Below are 19570 nucleotides of genomic sequence, written 5' to 3' on the forward strand. Positions count from 1 at the left end.
AGCAGACCAGACACAAGCCTGAGCCAACAGAATGACTTTTCACCTGGATAACTACCTTACGAAACAGTGAGAAGAGACCGAGGGCCTGAAGGGACCACAAGCTCAAGGGAACCACCCACACCTTGGGGCTCCATATAGGGTATATTAACTGGGTAAAGGCTCCTAGAAAAGAATAGCTTAATTGTGGTCTCCAGAATCCTGAAGGGACAAACAGGCAGCCATGGGCCTGCCTCCTCTTAGGGATAATTGAGCAAAATGTCAGGAAAGGTGCTACAAGAGGAGAAAAAGGCCAGACTCGAAGAGGCCTTCCCATCACTGCAGGTGGGATAGCTGGGACAGGACAACGGATACAGCTCCAAGAAGGTGGGCATTGGACTCCCTGGCTGCCTAGCTGGAAGAAAGACTCCTGGATCCCTGGGCCCAGTGACCCCACTGAAGTCCCCCTCCCCCAGGTCTGGCCAGAAGGACTATCACTGTCTTCAGCATCGGCAGCAGCAATGGGTGACTCACCCCTTGGCAATAGGCCCAGATTCCTTACAGATGTTGAAATTCCCTGCCCCATCCCCCAGGGGACCCGGTGAGGGAGAGAGCAAGGCACACGCGCATACATGCAGAAACACATATGTACACACACAACTTGCGGGCAATCACATGGGTGCTGGCCGCACACCCCTCTCACATCGGCACCTCGCTTTTTCTGCCTCCCTCAGCTCATTTCGGGTCCTAGGAGTTCTATATCTGCTCAGCCGGGCAGCTAAGCTACAAAACCCAGAGGGCACCCAGCAAGGCAGGGCAAGTTGCCCGGTCAACTTCCTCTGGCTTTGGGCCCTGGAAAGCTGCACCCTCTGTCCCATCCAGTGTCTGGGCCTCGAGGCGGGCCGTTTATTCGGGATCCAGGGCCAGCCGTGGAGGAGGAGGAGCACGTGGGCTGGAGGATGGATTCTCCACCATGAAAAGGAGTGGATGGAAGGGCCTGGGCCTCTTTCAAGATGCAGCTTCCTTCTGCAGGAACGTCACGGGCCTGCGTGTGCGCAGGATGGGCTCACGTGCGGGGGATGGGGACGTGGGGGGGTCGTCGGAGGAAGGAAGGAGGGCTGTTATCTCACACACAGAGACACAGGAATAGGTACAGAGCCGCTCTTGCCGCAGAAAGACTCAGAGATGGACAAACACACAGAAGCACAAAAACACTCTGGCTCATGCCGCACCAACGCCTCAGGCCACCCCAAGCCCACCCTCTGACCCTCCCTCCATAAACACCCACGTGACCTAGGCACATGGCCACACCTGTACATCAGGAAGCCAATCACAGGCCGATGGTACCCCAAGCCTCATATGGCTCCTCACCTGTGTCTGCCCCCCGGCTGCACACGGCCCAGAGACTAAGCAGCCACAAGCCAGGGACCCAAGGTGCCCGCATCCTGGTCCGGAGAGGTCGGCCACAGCCCCAGTTCCTGAAAACCACAGAGACCGTGGAGGTGGATTCCTGAGCTCACATGGCGTGATCCAGAGGCAAGGAGCAGCTGGCCTGTGGGGCCCAGGCCCTCGTGCTGGGGTGGCAGGAGAGCTGGCCAAGCATCCGTCCCTCTCAGAGGCCTAACCACAGGCCCTGTGCTAGGATTCGGGCCAGGGTAATATTCAAAATATTTAATCACCGGTATGGCACGGACACGGATCAGCCAGAGCAGAACGCTGGCTGGCGCATTTTGGGTCCGGGCAGTGTTGGATGGTGCTGGTGGGTAGTTGCTGGATTAAGGAGAGATCGCGAAGGTCCTAGAAGGCCAGTTGAACTGGGAGAGGGAGAGGGCTTGAGACAGAGACTACCAAGACACTTAGAAGTATTTCAATATCTTACCAGCCTATATAGCTCTGTATTGCTATATACTGGCCTGGTACCTGGCTAGCGGAACCCAGCTCAGCCAGGCAGTCCTGCCAGGCACCCACAAGGTCAGGAGCTGCGTCTCCTGGCAGGTATCACAGAGTTGTGTGGGGGCCAAGGAAGCTTCGCCAGTGGGTACGGTGGGTGGGAAAGCGGGTCACCGGGCTCAGGACCTTGTTGCCAACCTCCCCCGCTGATGGATGCTCGTCTTTTAGTTTTATTAAACCCTGATGGATGGGCCCAGATAAATCAATGCAGGCTCAGCAAGCGGCCAGCAGACCCATACATCATCCGGCCTCCCCTGAGATAGCACTTGCACGTGCACACACAGAGTTATTCATATGTCAGCGTGACACACGCAGATACACAAGCACGTGTCCACACAGACACGTTTGTGCTAGCGCGTGCGTACAGACCTACCTGCATACAGGATTGCTCCCAGAGACACATGTTCACCGATCTACCCAGACATACCAGTTTGCACATACACACATGCCCATAGCCAGCCTATGACTACCCCTCCAGTAGGCCCTCCTGTCGGGAAGTCCTGTAGGGAAGTTCTTATGCAAGTCTGACCTCATTCCCCCCAGCTGTTATGGAATTCTATTTCCCTTCCCTCAGTCCTGAATAGGGAGTGAGCGCAAGAAGGATCCCTCACCTCAATGTATTTGGAGATAGAATCCCAATCCCCTTGTTCCTGGGGCAGAGCGGTTTCTCCACCCTACTTGCCCTCCTTCCTAGGGGTGGGCACATCCCATCACCCAAAACCCTATCCTGGCCTCCCCGTCCTGCCAGTGGAAGAGCTGCCAGCTGCGGGAGGCCTGTGACCACATGTGGAGGAGGGAATATCAGTGGGCTTGTCCCCTTCCTGCTCTCCCTCTCCAGCCTCCACTCCCCAGAGCCGGGGCTGCAGGGATATGAGAGAAGTTTCCAAAGATGTGATCCCATCCTAATACAAAGGAGCGGATTTGGGGGCAGGGAGAGCAGAACTGGGATGGAGTTCAGAGCTCCCCTATGGAGAAGGCAACTGAGGTCCAGGCGCGGGATGCCACTTGGCCCAAGTCACACAGCAAGTTGGAGGCAGAAGAAGTGCTTCCACCCAGAGCCCCGACGCAGCCCACTCCACCCCCCACTTACCGTGGCTGGGGATCCCCCACCTCACTGAGTAATCCACGTAGCCCGGGGGCAGCCAGCCTGGGGAAGCAGGGCGGCTGGGTTCCTCAGGCCTGCGGCGAGGTCCTCGATCACTTCCGACGGGCCGCGAAGACCCGGCTTCCCACGTCGCTAGCTCCGGGGGCTGAATGCTGCCCCGCGAGCGAGCGCGCGCCTGTCTGCCGGGGACCGCCGGCCACTCCGGGCGGGGGAAGAGGGGCGGTTCCAGGGGGCTGGGGACGTGCCAGGGCCGCTAATGGAACACAGCTGGACCCGCCCGCCGAGCGGGAGGCAGGAGGGAGGGCCGGGAGGGGGCTCCGGCGGTGGCAGAGACGGCCGGCGGGACGCACGGTCCCGCTCCCGGCCTGGCCCCGCGCCCGCGCGCCCCGCCCGCTTCCCCGCCAGGTGAGCTCTGCAGCGAGCAGGGCGGGCCCCTGCGTGCCCGGAGCTGCCCTGCGAGGGGGCTCTGCAGCCAGCGGCCGCCGCGGGGTGGGGGAGGCCGGCCCTTTAAGGGCCCGGCCGGAGCGTGAAGGGCCTCCCCGGTGCCACCCCTTTCCTCTCGCCTGGCTGGGGCTCCAGAAGGCTGGAGAGGGCGGGCGGGGGGTTGCAGACCCTCCTCCCCAGTTCCGTGGCAGCGGTGACGTGGCTGCTGCCCAGGCCTCCTCGGTCAGCTTTTTCCAGTTTCTTAGCCTCATGTTCCCAGTTAGTCTGTTCCTCCGTCTGAACTGAACTGGGGCATGGGGAGAGGAGATCGTCCCAGAGTCGGGGTGGGCGCTGCATTAACCCGTTCTGCTCTTGCCTCGTGCCCAGAGAAGTGGAGCCCGGCAGGTTCCCTTCTTCCTGACTCCATGCGTGAGGTTAGAAGGGCTCCAGTCCCTGTCCTCTGCTCTAGCTTTGTGGCTTGGTACTCACTATTTAACTCGGACTCCCTTTTTCATCTGTATGATGGGATAATGATCGCTATACCTCACAGGGTTGTTGTGAGCAGGAAATGAGTGGAAGTCTATCAAAGGGCTTTATACAGGCTCTGGCACAAAAGAGGAGCTCCCTATGGGGCGCCTGGCGGGCTCCATCCGTGGAGCATGGGACTCTTGATCTTGGAATCAAGAGTTTGAGCCCCGCCTTGGGGGTCAAGTCTGCTTAAAAAAATAAACATGCTAGGATAGCTATAAAAAGCCCTAAAAAGAAGAACTGTAAGAAACGAGGATTACCAAGTAATAAAAATGATGTTTTAAAAAAGGAGCTCAATAAATATTTATTATTATTATCTTTATTAACATGAACACAGGCAGGAGGTAGGGAGTCGGGGGGCGGGGGGTCCTGGGATTCCACCATATACATCATCGATGGGACTTCTGAACAAAAAGGAGCAGGTACGGTGTCCAGTTCTATCCAGAGGTAGGGGATAATCAAGGTGACACTCCCAAGGGTACCCAGCCCAAGGCAGCAAACAAATTTCTGGGCACTGAGGCCAAGGAACTACGGAGAACTGTGTTCAAGAAGCCCACGAATGGAAGGAATGGATGGGAGGAGGGGGAGCAACTGGGGTGCCCTGGTGAAGAGCGGCTTCCTGTAGAAGCAAAATGGGTGAACTGTAGCTCTCTGGCCCCATCTAACCTGGGAGAGAGGGGAGCAGGCCCGGGATTTCCCGCCTTAAAAGCCAGAGGCACTGAGTCAGCGGAAACCCCAACCAAGACCACAGAGGAGCCCCACTGTGGTCCCGGCCCCGGGGAGCCAAGCTGTCCCAGATGTGGCTATGACAGTGGTAGAGCCTGGGAAACGCTGAGCTCAGCAGGCGGGAAGCAGAGAGGTGGGGCTTTCTGGGCACTCCAGCCTGAGAAAGGGGCGGGGGCACAGGCTCTGCCTGCTCAAAGGTGCTGTCCCAGAGGTGGGCATTTGGGAACCAATAGGCAGCGCATATAGGTCAGGGTCTATGCTAAGAACTTCACATAGGCCAACTCCTTTACTCTTCACATCCACCCCAGGAGGGAGAATTCTAGTCTTATCCTCATTTTACAGATGGAGAAACCTGGAGCACAAGAATGATGCAAATTGCCTGAGCTCACCGTTAGGGCCAATTTAATGTTAAAACCTGTTTAACTATTAGGGCCTGCTTAGCCAGAGCAACTCCATATTGCCTAGATAGCCATACTGTTTACATCCACGGACTTCATTCCGGGAATAAATGCCCCCGTAGTTCCTGGTATGGTTCCGGGTATCGATTCCGGGAGTAAACACCGTAACAATTGAAGCCAGGTACCTTGGGTCTGCGGTTATGCCCTATAAAACCAGCCTGTGAGATCGGGAGGGGGTCGCTCTCCTCAGAGGCGGCCCTGGACGGTCAGTCTGACTTCTAATGCTTGGCATAGAATAAAGCTCTACATAACTTTCACTTTGTCTCAGTCTTGTTCCCCTGGCCGGTCAGTCTAACTTCTAATGCATAGAATAAGGCTTTGCATAACTTTCACTTTGTGTCAGTGTCGTTCCTTTGATAACGGACCCCAACACCCACACGGCTAGGAGATGGTGAGACAAGTACCCACGCCCCGGAAGCCCGCACTCACAGCACAATCTTAACTACTGTGCCATCCTGGGCAACTCCTACCCTTCCCCCATTCATGCCTGGCTCTCCAAGACAGGAGGAGAGGGCTGGACCCAGAGCAGCCAGAGCAAGAAGGACCTGAGAAGGGGACACAGAGAGAGCTCCCCACAGCATCCCAAGGGTACTCCCACGAACCACCAAGCCTGGGGTGCTCCCTGGGCCTGGATACAATGCAGACACGGTCTAGAAAGGTACCTCTGCGCCTTCCTTCCTCGGACACGCGGGCGCACACATCAAGGAGCATGCAGATAGGCTCTCTCAAAACACGCATGTAGACTTCACACGCACAGGCAGGCAATTATCTTTACACAGACACACGCATGCACATGCTAGTCCTCCACATAAACGAATGCACAGAGACACATATGTGAGCACATATGAAACCACAGAAATATATCCCTGGACATACTCCAACACAGGTGCCTAATTCCCAGAACACACGCGTACAGCACTGCATGTACTTGGATATGCACACACGGAGTATGTCTGCGCAAACATACCTAGACACACACCCGTACCCACATGGACAATTACTCCTATACGTGAGCAGAGAAAGCTACAGAACTACAGTGCATACACGCGTGTGCCCACAGACACAGGTGGCTCCCACAGAACCGCCCCCCAACTCCCACACTGACCATGCACGCACATAGGTGCGCACATTTATACGCTTCCGCCCCAGAAAGCCCCGCACACCAGCGAGCAGGGTCTTCTGTGGGGCTGGGCTCAGTGCCCTGGCCCCAGATGGTATCACCACGAGGTAATCAGTGCTGCTAATCACCACCAGCTGCCCTGGAGCCTGACTGCCGCTGCCGGGTGGGGCTCCAAGGCCTCCCGGGCCCAGGGTCGTATGCCCAGATGTCAGCCGGGCCCAAGGGCTGCCCACCCCACTGTCCCAGCTGGCCGCTGGGGAATCCCCATCTGGCAGAGGCAGCACAGGAAGCTGGGGGAAAATAAAGAGCCAAGACAGGGCCTTGTCCCAGGACAGGCCCCGGAGCTCCCACGCAGCCGAGCAGAGGTGGTCTGAGCCCCACATGCTCACGTGGATACCTGGACCCCGGTATATGGGCCCACAGGTGTGCACGCACGCACGCTTATCCCACAGGGCCCAAACAGACCTCCTGATTATTCCCCACAGATCTGCTTCCTCCTGTCTTCCTCATTCTGCTAAATGCCACCATAATTCACCCAGATGCTCAGGCCAAAAAACTAGGAGTCATCCTTGGTTCCTCCCCCGCCCCCCAGCCAGTCCTGTTGACTCTGCCCCCAAAACACAGCCTGCATCCCCCCACTGCTCCCACTCTCACCCAAGCTTCTGCCTGGACTGTTGCAGGAGACCCCCAACCCCTACCTCCCACCCAGCAGCCAGCAAGGCCTTTCCAAATCTGTCGCTGTTATGTTCACGGTCCTGATTCAGTTTTCCAGTTCTCATTTCATAAAACCCCAGATCTTTTCCTTGGCCTTCCTCAAAGCCCATCATGATCTGGCCTCCACCTTCCTGTCCAGCAGCCTCGCTCCAGGAGCCGGGGCCCCACCAGCTTCCATTCTCAGTACTATATTGGCCAAGTGGGTGTTCCCCTGGGGGCTTCTGTACCAACCCCTCCCTCTGCCTGGAAGGATTTGCCCCGATCTTTGCTGTACTGGCTCTTTGATAGGTCTCCTCTCAAAGTTACCTCCTCGGGTGGCCCTCCCTGACCACCAGATCCAGAGGAATCTCAAGTGGCTCCTGATCACATGAATCTGTTTTAAATCTCTGCATAGGGGTGCCTGGGTGGCTCAGTGGGTTAAAGCCTCTGCCTTCGGCTCAGGTCATGATCCCAGGGTCCTGGGATCGGGCCCCGCATCGGGCTCTCTGCTCGGCAGGGAGCCTGCTTCCTCCTCTCTCTCTGCCTGCCTCTCTGCCTACTTGTAATCTCTGTCTGTCAAATAAATAAATAAACAAAATCTTAAAAAAAAAAATCTCTGCATAGCTGCAGTGTGTGTGTGTGTGTGTGTGTGTGTGTGTGTGTACGCGCGCGCGCGCTGTCTTTCTCTCCTAATAAGCAAGAGCTTCCACGAGGGGCCGTGTCTACCCGCTGGTCCTCACCGGCCCACAGCTGAGCCTGGCACCCCAGAGGTGTCCCCTGGTGAGGTCGTGGAAAATGCACGCTGGCACTGTCCCAGCCCTCAGGCACAGATGCACGCCCCGCAGGAGTTATCACACGCCAGCACGGGCGTGAGCGAACACACGTGTGGAAACACCCACAGGCGCGCAGCTTCTGGGCCCCGGAGGAGAGGCTGAGACCCAAGGACCAAGGTCACGCTCCATTTCCTTCGGATGCTCTGGGTGTCCCATCTCCTTATGACTCTGGCTGTCTCCCACTGTCTCTGTCCTTTTTGCTCTGGGTCTGTGTCACTCTAGGACTCTCTAGCCTGCCTTCTTCCCTGTGCCGCTGGGCACCCTGCAGCTCCCTCTCGCCTCTGCCTCTCCGCTTCCAACTCTCCTGTGTGCCAGTTTGGGGACCAGCTTCATCTCCAGCTCCAAATCTCTGTCTCTCTGGGTCTCTCTGGTCTCTGTCTTTTTCTCCTCCCTTCTGTATCTCCATGTCCCTGTCTCCTGCCTCTCTTTATCTTCGAGCTGCTCTGTTCTCTGCTTCCTTCGCTCTGTCTCTGTCTCTCCTGTCTCTCTCTGCCTGTGTCTCTGTTTCTGGCTCTGTATATCTGACTCTCTGACTCTGTTTCTTGTCCTCCCTCCACCTCTTTGCCTTAAATCAGCCCCGCTGCCCCGTCTTCACTGCTGTCCGCATCCCTGTGGCGGGGAGACCCATCTTTCACCTCTGGCGGCAGCTTTATGGGCCCAGCGGGTGGGCCGGCGCTCTACTCTGCCTCTCCGATGCCCACCATACCTGCAGGGCCACAGCGAGCTCCACACAGACAGCCTTGACCCTGGCAACATTTACAGATGCCCAACCAGACGGGCAGATTTCAATAGCTCATGGCACCCCGGAGCTCCCAGAGAGGTAGGTGCAGACTCTGACAGGCGCTGCTGCAGGTACGGTGATGGCAGGGCAGGTAGTCACGGGGGCGGGGGTGGTGTTAGGAGGGAGAACACAGTAGGCATTATGAGCCCCAACTTGATTGCCCCCTGGGCTCGGCCCGCTTGTTCTGAGGGAACTATGGGGAGGTAACAGGCACAAGAGTCCTGGATTTCAGTCCTACCTTTACCCACTGTGGGATCCTGGGCCCCCGTCTCCCCAGCGTGGCATAAGGTAAACTATAGACTCCCCCCATGAACCCACTTCACCTGGTGTGCTAGGACACCTCGCAGCCCCTTGTCTGACAATTCTCCCTCAGTAGTTCTCCACCGAGGCAATTTTGCTCCCCATGGGACACTGGGCAACATCTGGGGACACTCTTGACTGTTACAGCTTGGGGGCGTGCCTACTAGCATTCGGGGGGTAGCGCCCAGGGGTGCTGCTATACATCCCGTGATAGGATATGATATGGACGCCTCCTGTGAGGCACAGGACAGTCCCTCACAATAAAAGAATTATTGGGTCCACCTGCCAGCAGCGGCAAGGTGGAGAAACTCTGCTCTACCCCGAGGGAAAAATTCGGCTCCTCGGAATTCCCACGCTCTCTGACCGCCTGTAAAGTCTTCATCATACTCTGAGCAGGGGTGGGGGCCATTAGAAGACAGTAGCGGTGATTCTGGCTCTGACTTTAATAGTGGCAGCTAAGATTTATTGGGCCTTTCTAAAGCTATGGCTGGCACCAAACATGGAGAAACTCATTTGAGTCTCGCAACAGCCACAGGAGGCCCGGGCACAATCGCGATGCCCGTTCCAAGTGCGGGGATGCAGGCAGAGAGAAGTGAGTCATCAGCTTAAGGTCACACAGCTGGCAAGGACAAAGCCAGATCTGAACTGGTCATTTTGGGACAGACCCACAGGGCAGAGTCTTGTCTGGGAAAGAGTCCACACAGCATGGTCCTGGGCAAGTCCTTTGGCCTCTCTGAGCCTCCTGGGGTGTTTTTGCTTTTGTTTTTATTTTTGTTTTCATCCGTCAAATAGGATCTACTCTCTCATGTAACACAGCCAGCAGCAATTCTAGGAAATAAGACATTATTCTTACCTCTTTACGGGCCAGAAAGGCAAGGATTCAAGACTGAAGGCTCAGGTCATAGGGCTGGGAAGTGGTGGAGCAGAGATCTGAACTGAGCTCCGCCTGACCCCAGGGCTTCGGTTCTGAATCAGGTCACCTGCAGTCGCCCAAGTGCCACAAAGCAGGAGAGCAGAGGTCCTCAAGCTTGGAGAACTGGTCCCACACCACCCCACCCCCCAGGGTTTCAGAGTCAATAGAACTTGCTTTTTGAGTAAGTTCCCAGGCCATGCGGATGCTGCTGGCCCAGGGACCACATGGAGAACCCCTGCAATAGAACCTGGTGTCAGATTGCATGTCTCTAGGTTCAAATCCTGGCTCTGGCTTTTGCTGGCTCTGTAACAGAGGGATGGGGGGATGGGGGTGGGGGGGTGTCACTTAACCTCTTCCTCTGAGAAACAGAGATAATGGTAACATCTATCACTTCAATTTGCTGGAAGGGTTGAAGGGAATAATGACAAAGGGAAAGCTGTTCTCAAGGTGCTGGCACCTAGTCAATGCTCAGAAATGCTCGCTGGCATAACAATCCTCTAGCCGGGAAACTCCCCACCTCCCCAGACAGACTGGAAGCTTCCAGAGGGCAAAGGACTGATGCTTTCTCTTCTGTCTACGGGCCACCTCCCTGGGCTTGAACAGAGATGGTATCTCAGAACAAGCACAGAAGGGGCAGTGGGATGCCCTCATTTATCAAGGCACCCCAAGGGGCCTCTGAGCCACAGCACAGAGCCTCCTGGAGCAGGACAGGGAGGAGGGGCACAAGCAGCATCGAGGAGCTCCAGGCTGACCTGGCCCTCAGCCTTCCTCCAAGCCCTGCCCACCTCCAGTAATCCCTTTGGGGGCCAGTGTTGGTCTCCGGAGATCCTGGTGGAAGAGTTTATAGCCAAGCAATCAACACAGCTCAGTCCTGCTATGCTGTGCCACTCTGAGCCAACCTCTAATCCCTTTCAGGTCTTAGTTTCTTCACGGAAAAATTGAGCAAGAACTCCAAACAGAAGGTAAGGGTAGGGCCTCTAGCCCCAGGATAATTGGGTTCACCCTCCACCTTTCCCCTGACTTACAAGCTGGATGACTTTTGGCAAATCACCCCACCCCCACCCCCACCCCCGGGGACAGTGGGGAGCTTCTGTTTCCTCGTTGGTAAAACAGACTTGTTCACAGCTCCCAAGGGCACTGTGAAGGATCCGTCAGATGATACGGTGAAAGAGCTAAGCGTGGCTCCTGGAACTCAGTAGAGTAGGCAGCTATCCTGTGCAAACGAGGAAAGAGAATAACCCTCACCACCACCACACACCATCTCTTGATAGGCTCCCCTGGCCGCCTGCCCTCTACACCCTTGGGTTTGAGACTGTCTTCATTTTCCTTCCCAGGATGGGGTGGGGAACAACCTCTCAGAAAAGGCACATCTCAACAGAGGCTTGGAAGAACGAGGAGTGCAATCGGTTATCACCCACCGATTTAGCTGAGTGTCTTTGTGCCATGCTGGACTGTAAGCCATACAAGGAGCTGCTTTTGCTGCCATTTTATCCCCAGAGCCTATGACAGAGACTAAGCGCCTTACAAATCCTTGCTGCGAGAATGAAAGAGGAGCCCAGGTCCTGTAACAGACACACTCCCCGCCCAGGAGGGCAGGCCAAAGAGTCTCCTCCGGCTGGTGTGGTTAGGAAGAGAGCATCCAGGGACTCCCAGATTCTTTCTTTGCATGCAAAAGCCTCAGACACTTGGAATCATAAATTCTTTGAACCCTGGAATCTCTGGGTGGAGAGAAGCTTTGCTGTTACCCAGCCCCACCTCCTCCCAGTAGCGCCTGCCCTGGGGCAGGGCTGGGGAGGCCTGACGGCTGGGCTAGGAAGGGAACTTCAGGGAGTGGACAGGAGAAGGGAAAGTTGAGGGTGAAAATGCAACTTTTTCATCAAGGCAGAAAAGCAAATCAAAGGTCGGAGAGGTTTGATCCTGGCTCTGCTACTTCCTGGCTTTGTTCTTTTAGGCAAATTCCTTCACGTCTCTGAGCCCTCAGTTTCCATATTTATAAAATGGGGTTGATAATGATAACACCGGGCCACGTGGAATTTGGGGGAGAATTAAACGAGATAAAGCATGAAACTAAGCCAAGCCCATATAAACACTCAAAAAAGGTTCATTATTAACATTATTATTATTACTGGGAAGGCTAGTAATTCACCAGGGACTCTGGCCTCAAACCTCACACCCACGTTCATATCTGACAGTCCCCCCTGTCCCCTTCACTATTTACATAGCTGATTTCATGTCGCTTTGAGAGGTCACTGACATTTCTGACAGATAGAAGACAGGGTGGTTTTTTTTTTTCCCTCCATGAAGAAGCCCAAATAACAAATAATATATAAAGAAATAAAATCAGCTGGAGTGTCGTCGTCAGCCTCAACCACTCAGAGAAGACCTGACAAAGAGCACAGGTGGCTGGAAGGTAGGGGGAAAGAGCCTAAGACTGAGGACCAGGGTTCAAGGCCAGGGTCTGCTTTGATGTACTGTTTGGCTTGGGGGCCAGGGAGCGGGGAGGTTCCTGCCCTTTGGCAACAAGGTAAAGCTGAACTTTGGGGACACTTGAGCACCTTCCATTCCCCCACATCTGCAGGTCTTAAACCTGTAATGACCCAAACATGCCCTCTCCTTGGAAATGGAAAGAGGGTCAGATGAGCCAGACCTGGACAAAGGGCAGGACGCAATGCCCCCTCACCTCAACTCCCTCCCACCCCCGTCCCACCCACTCAGAGTCAAGTGATCCTCACCCATCCCAGCGTCCCTGTGACCACGCCACACCACCTTCGCTGAGTGGCTCTGAGGGGGAGGAGAGAAAAAACAGGTACCAGAGATAGTCACGAACTTACTGGACTGGGATCCAACCCAGGAGCAAGAAACTCTCAATACTCCTCTGCTGCTTTCTAAAAAGTAATTTTCAGGGTGCCTGGGTGGCTCAGTGGGTTAAGTATCTGACTCTTGGCTTTGGCTCAGGTTATGATCTCAGGGTCATGAGATCGAACCCCACATATGGCTCTGCACTCATTACAGAATCTGCTGGAGATGATCTCTCTCCCCCTCTCCTTCTGCTCCTTCCCTGGCTCTTGTGTTCTCTCTCCCTCTCTCTCTCTCTCTCTCAAATAAATAAATAAAATCTTTTTTAAAAATAAAAAATAAAAAGTAACCTTAATCATTAGGGCAATCCTAAGTGTCTCTCCTGATTCTCATTTTACAGGTGAATGGCTGTCGTCCTCAACTTGAGCACTTTACAGTCAGGAAACACGCCCTAAGAAGTGGCTTGCAGAGGCAGAGCTAGATTTAAATGGAGGACTGTTTCGGGCTCTGTGATAGACCCTTTCCTCCCTTGGGACTCAGTTTTCTCCTCTGTAGAATGGGGTGGTAACTCCAGAATCTGTAAGATCCAAGTTGGGACTTCTTTGCTGCTCTGAGCCCAGGTCCGCACCCAGAAGCCTCCAACAGCCCTGTGGGCCTGGGCGGAGAGAAAGGCAGGTGTAGACCTGACTGTCCTGCCAGGGATGTGGGGGAGGGGGGACACCCGCGCCAAACTCACAAAAACAACTAAATAAATCAGGGCCGGGAACTTCTAATTCTTCCCGGCTGTAGCTGCTACCGCTACGCCTGCCCAGCCTGGGCTGCCATCGCCTGGCCAGTTCCTGGGGCCTGGGAGGGGGACAAGTCACTGCCAAGAGCGCAGAGTCCAGCCAACAGAGCCGGAGTGATGCCTGGCCATCAACTTGGCCCGGACTCCCAGAGATGAGGGGAGGTCCCGGGTGCAGGATGACTCAGGCATCCCAGACCCCCTCCTGGGTGGGCACGTTTGGCGCCTGTGTCTATTTTTAGAGCAGGCTCCAGGCTTGAGCGCAGAGGGGCAGGAAAGGGCAGGGTGGGGGGGAGCCTCATAGGGGCACAGGCGCCTGACCAGCTCCTCCCGCTCAGGGCTCAAGCCCCAGGCCCTCCAGCTGTCTATCTAGAAAAGAATGGAAACACAATACCAGGTGGGGAGAATTACAGGGGATGAGGTGTAGGCCCGAGAATGCATGCGTCCCCCGCTCCACCCGCCTCCCTGCAAGGCCTGGCAGTTCCAAGGAGCTGGGCGCGGCCTCCCCAGAGAAATGACCTCTCTTAAGTAGGGCCAGGAGCCTCGCGACGGCGGGTCTGGCTGGCTATGGGACTGGGGGCCACGGCGAGAGCCAAGCGGCTAGGGAAGGAGGAGAAGAGGCTTCCAAGTTGGGGGATCCCCTTCACGTCCCGCCGTCGGCCACGCCTCCAGCCTACTCTGGCCACGGCCCCCTAGGCCATACCCACGGCCGCTAGCTTCGCGGACTCCACACTAGGCCCCGCCTCCCATCTGGCTCCATCTGGCCCTGGCCAGCCTTGCATCCTGCCTCCAAGGTCCAGAAAGGCCTAGATGCCAGGCGTCTGACAGCCTGGGACTGGACCTGGGCCTGCCTCGGGAGGCCGGGACCGAAGAGACAGGAATGGGTGCCTCCTCCCCCAGCGTGGGGTCGGGGAAAAGGAGAGCGTCGGGGTGGGGGGGGGGTGGCGGTCAACCACAACGCCATTGACAGGGAGGTCTCTAAGCTGAGGGTGTATCTGTGGGAGCCCGGCGCTTTTTGAGGCCTAAGTGGCTGAGGCCCCTCGAAACACAGAAACACTGCTGTATTCGCGGGCACAGAGCGGTATGCCGAGGCACCTGAGGCAGACGTCTCTGGACTGATACCCCCACCACTGGACCGATACCCCAACCACTGGACCCTAGAGATTGAGTGCTGGGGAGTGGGGGCAGCTAATGGCCCCAAATGCTTGAGTTCTCTTGGCGAGCTCAGGGTTTGGAGAGGCCCAAATGAAGGCCAATCCCTGGGTGTGGGAAGGGGGGAGGGGCAGAGGATGGGGAGGGGGGAAGCTGGTCTCTTAGCACCAGCCCTCCATCTAGTGGGAAGTTTGGGAATCGCAGAGGGGATGCAGAGTTGGGGTGAGAGGGAGGTGTTCTTTGCGCCTCTAATCCTTCCTCTTCCTGGCGGTCCTGCTGACCCCTACAGCCACCATCCTCCCCAACCCAATCTGCTCCATCTCAGGGATTGGCCCCAGATCGTCACTTGAAGCTCTGTTCTCCCCTTTCCCCCATCCATATGGATGGTGTCCCCTTCTGTCCAGCGAGGCCACCACCCCGGGGTTCAGGCAGCTGCTCTCCTTTGCCTAGATCTCTGCAGCTCCTGTCTACTGCTGCCCTTGCCTCCAACTTTCCCCTTTCCCCCTCCATTCTTCTACTGCCAGCCAACTAGAGTTTCTGAATCAGAAATCTGGTCCTGTCACTTTCTTGATTAATATCTTTCAAATTTTTTTATTTATTTATTTATTTTTTTTATGATCAAGATGAACAGCCAGACCTTGGCTGGGGACTTAGAAGGCTTTTCACCACTTAACCCCATCTCCTTCACACAGGCCAGCTGTCAGTTCTTCACACATCCCTGCTGGCGCTCACCAAGAGGCCTTCCCGCCTGCTGTTCCTTTCTCCTGGAACACTCTTCCTTGCTGTTCTCAAGACTCAGGCTGGCAGAAACTCTGCTCCTTGGGAGGCCATTCCTGGCCCCCTCTCAGAATGAGTTTGGTCCTCCTTGTCTGAGCTCCCACAGTCCTGGGTGCCTCCCTGCCCCTCTCAGAGCGTCACTGCCTGGGTCTCATCACTTATGCACTCCTGTGACAGGATAATTTATAGAGATGTTCATTGTTTTGCTCCCCTCCCAGTTCCATGCTGATAGCCCAGCCCTTTGGTTTTCCTAGCCTCGGGGAAGTGTGCAGGGCTGAACACAAAAGTTGTTTGAAGTCTGATGGCTCATCCTGACTTTGGAAAAAGCTAACCTTCTGGAAGTGACTATGCTGGGTATTCCCAAGGGATGAGGAGAAGAGGAGAGCCAGTGAGGGCAGAGAACGGAGGCAGAGCAGCTAGCTGCAGAGTGGGCAGAAGGGGGATCCTAGGAGTGGTAGGGATGTGTGTCCAGCAGCCCCACCCCTGACTGGTGGCAGGAGCTGTGGAAGATGGAGAGTGGTGCACAGGGGGAGGGAGAGGGCACAGAGAAGGAGCCCAGGCACTAGGGTTCTAGCCTCAGTGCTCCAGAGTGGCAGAGGAACGGCTGAGTTGCCAAGCCTCGAACCTTGAGCGACCACATGAACTGAGACAATGGGCATCTTTGTGATCAAGGTTGCTGGAAGACAGGTGCTGTCTCCTCCATGCTTAGCCCCAGTGGGACAACAGCTCCTTGTGCAAGACTCTGGAGGAGGTGGCAAGGGGACCCCAGGGATGGTTGAGATTGCATTTGCTGCCAACTTGTAGGACAGGGCTTAGCATGGGTCAGATTGGAGCTGACTTAACAAGAATACAGAAATGGAGTGTTTCTTGAGTTTGTGCGCCAAGATTTCTCCCAGGCGCACCTGTCTGTTGTATCTGCACCATGGGGCTGGGACTGTGCCTCATCCTGAACTGAATTGTTGGGACTTAGCGGGGTGCCTGGCACATAGTAAGGGCTCAAAATACATATGCTGAATTCACTTTTCCTTGGTAGCTACAGAGATCTTCCTAAAACCTATGTCTGTTTCAGTGATTCCCCTGCAACCCTCAGAATAAAATCCAAACTCCTATCCTGGCCAGCAAGGCCCACTGTGATCAGAACCCGCCTCCCTCATGGCCTCATCAAGGCAGCCCATCTCCTCCCCTCACGCCACCCCTACTCTGCACTCTCCTCTCCTCTCCAGCCAAACCACATGATTCATAGCTTCCCAGACTTGCCAGCCTGTTTCAGGCCCGTGCCCCCTTTGGTTACCTGGCCCCTGCCCCTTTCTCCACCTACTGAGTTTTCAATCAGTCTTCAAAGCTCAGCACAAGTGTTTCCTTCCTTAAGACTTCCCTGATGTCTTCCCCACAAAGGCAGAGGAGACCCCTCCGTCTCTGGAGCCGACTGCTCACATCCAGGTCAGACTCCCTCTTCCCCCTAGCCCCAGCTCCCAGGTGGTGGTTTCTTTAGTGCCCCGCACCCTGCCACGTACATCGTAGGCTTTCCAGAAACGCTCACCCTTCACTGAACCTTAGTCCTAACCCTCCGTGGACTCACGATGTGATCTCGAGCCACCTCTCCCCTCTGTGGGCCTCGCTTTTCCTCACTGCCCTATGGGGGTGGGAGTGGAACTCAATGGTCTCTCACGGCCCTTCTTTCTCTCAGCTGGGCGGGGCAGTGATGGTGCAAGGAAGACCATTCACCTGTGTGCCCTGCAGGCCCACCAAGGGCAGAGCACGCTCAGATGTGTAGCTGCACCTGTAGCTCCCCATGCGCGGCCACCTGAGAGCAAGTCCCTGCCTGTATGGGGGCACGTGAGCAAAGGCGTGCGTGGTCTTCTGGGTGTTGATGCTCTCTGTCCACCCAACCCCCCTCCCCAATCAACCACTGGCCCCGGCAGTGAGAAATTCAGCAGGAGCCAGAGATGCCAGTCCAGCAGCAAGTTAATATGCAAGGAATGAGCCTCCTGCAACATGCATGGCCTGAGGCTGGTGTCCCATGGGGCTTTGTCCTTCCCAGGCTTGCGCATGCAGTACCCTCCCTCCACCCCCAGGTCTAGACACAGACACGGCCAGCCTGTGGTATAAAGAGCCAGAGATTTAGCTCCAGGTGTCCCCCACTTGACGTCCTATGGGAACCTTAAACTCCACATTCATTCCTTCATCCATGGCTCTTAAGTTCACATCATGTGCCAGGCGGCGGCAAATATGTCAGTGAATATCACCCTGTCCTGCGCTCAGAGGTTCACAGTCTAGTGAGGGAGACAGACAACAAACAGGAAAGAGGTGCTGTAGTTTCAGAAAAGCAGTACTAAGGAAAGATTAGGCTGATGGGATACAAAATGACTCAGAGGGGCAAAGTATATATAAGGAAGGCCTTTCTGAGGGGATGGCTTCAATCAAAAGATGAGGAGCCAGCAAAGCAGATAACTAGGAAAGAACGTTTCAAGCAGAGGGTACAGCACATGCAAAGGCCCTGGGGTAGGAGAAAGCATGAAATGTATTTGAGGAACAGAAAGGAGGCCACATAGCTGGAGCTCCATCAGTGAGGAGAGAGTGGCAGGGGACACATCAGAGCTTTGGACACAGTAGGGAGACTTAACTTTATTCTGAGAGCAAGGGAATGCCCCTAGAAGGTTCTGGGCAGAGGAAACCAAATCTATTCCTTCTCTCTGTGCCTCGTCTCCTTGGTATCCTTCTTCTTTTTTTTTTTTTAGAGATTTTATTATTTGACAGAGAGAGTGCACAGTAGGGGGAACAGCAGAGGGAGAGGGAGAAGCAGGCTCCCCGCTGAGCAGGGAGCCCAATGCAGGACTCGATCTGGGGACTCCGGGATCATGACCTGAGCCGAAGGCAGACACTTAGCGACTGAGCCACCTAGGCGCCCTCTTGGTATCCTTCTTAAAAACTATGTCTTCCTCATCATCATATCATCAGTTCCCAGCACAGGGCTTGGCATGAGCTGGCATCAGACAATGTTTGCTGAATGAATGAATGGCCGGTTCAGGCTGTCCTGGCTCAAGGCTTGAATGAATGAGTGGCTCAGAGTGGGTGAGCTGGGCCACTGGGGAGTCCTCAGGCAGCTCAGATGGGAGTCATCTGAGCAAGATTAATATATTTAGGTGCCCTGCCCACTGAAAAGAATCTGGTGTTCTTCATACATAATTCATAATAGAAATAATACTATTCTGTGAAGCATAATACTTACTGAAATGCTGAAATGGAAACAACTTCTTTTTGGGGATTTTTCAGTTGCAAAATTCTGAATAAGTTCATCGAAGCAGAATTTCTTCTCTCTCTCTCTCTGTGTGTGTGTGTGTGTGTGTGTGTGTGTTGCTGCCGGCTTGCAGGTGCCCCAAGCTGGATTATCTGACCCTTGGGTCAACCATGCTAGAAGGCAGGCCTGACCCAATGGTCCCCTCAGTGATATGGTCTTGGCTTTGAGCTCAGGACAACGTCAAATGCCAAAGTGGCCCCAGTGGCCCAGGCCTGATAGCAAGTGGCCCACAGAAGCACTGTTGGCAGTTCCTCAAGGCTGTGCCTGATGTGGCAGGGGCTCAGTGCATGAACCCATGCCACCCCCTGGGCCACCAAGGCTTTGATGCCTCTGCCCATCTCTGACCCTCTGAAAACTGTACAAAGTAACCAAGGCACTGAGAGACTTCTCAGAGGAAGAATCTAGGGCTCAGAAAGGTTGTTTAACTTGCAGTCACTCAGCAAGTGGAGATCAAGTTGCAATTTAAGCATGAGACTGGCCCCCAAGCCGACTTCATTCCCCTCCTCCTCTGGGTGGGCCAGACAAGGCAAGAGCACCAAGGGGCACAGCCTATCTGTCCAGATCTGATTCCCAGAGAAGAGAAGAACGAACTGTGGCGCTGAACCCAGCTCAGCCTTGTGGTGGGCTCTACATTGGGCTCAGCCTCTTTGGATGCCCAGCTGATCTCTAAGCTCAAAGCACTCCTAAGCCATTCCCAGGGCTTATCCTTGTCTCCAGGTCTCCATATGGATCCCACAGCATTATATAGACACAGTGCTAGGCACCCAGAGGGGCTCCAGAAGCTTGAACAGAAGCTCTGGGCTTGGGCTCTGGGTCCCAGGATTCACTCTTACTTCTTACTTACTCCCACAGTGGCGGACTTCACAGTTTCTATCCATCATTCAATGCCAACCACACCTGCTCTGCTTGTGGACCCTGTAGGGAGTTAGACTCAGTTCCCGAGGGGGAGGAAGGTTG

General features: G+C 55.3%; 1 protein-coding gene across 1 annotated transcript in view; it reads right to left on the bottom strand.

The window, feature by feature from the left end:
* LOC111143511 (collagen type XVI alpha 1 chain) overlaps nucleotides 1-3056 on the bottom strand; it is a 49526-nt gene extending 46470 nt beyond the window's left edge. Inside the window, exons 1-2 of the mRNA XM_022497320.1 lie at nucleotides 3017-3056; nucleotides 1348-1454 (exon numbers count right to left, since the gene is read on the bottom strand). Of these exons, the coding sequence (XP_022353028.1) occupies nucleotides 1348-1420 (73 nt within the window). The 5' untranslated portion in view covers nucleotides 1421-1454; nucleotides 3017-3056. The remainder of the gene's footprint in view (nucleotides 1-1347; nucleotides 1455-3016) is intronic.
* Between the last annotated feature and the right edge of the window lie 16514 nt (nucleotides 3057-19570).

Source organism: Enhydra lutris, unplaced genomic scaffold, assembly GCF_002288905.1.
Source record: "Enhydra lutris kenyoni isolate GAN:26980312 unplaced genomic scaffold, ASM228890v2 scaffoldscaffold9, whole genome shotgun sequence".
Lineage (NCBI taxonomy): Eukaryota > Metazoa > Chordata > Mammalia > Carnivora > Mustelidae > Enhydra > Enhydra lutris.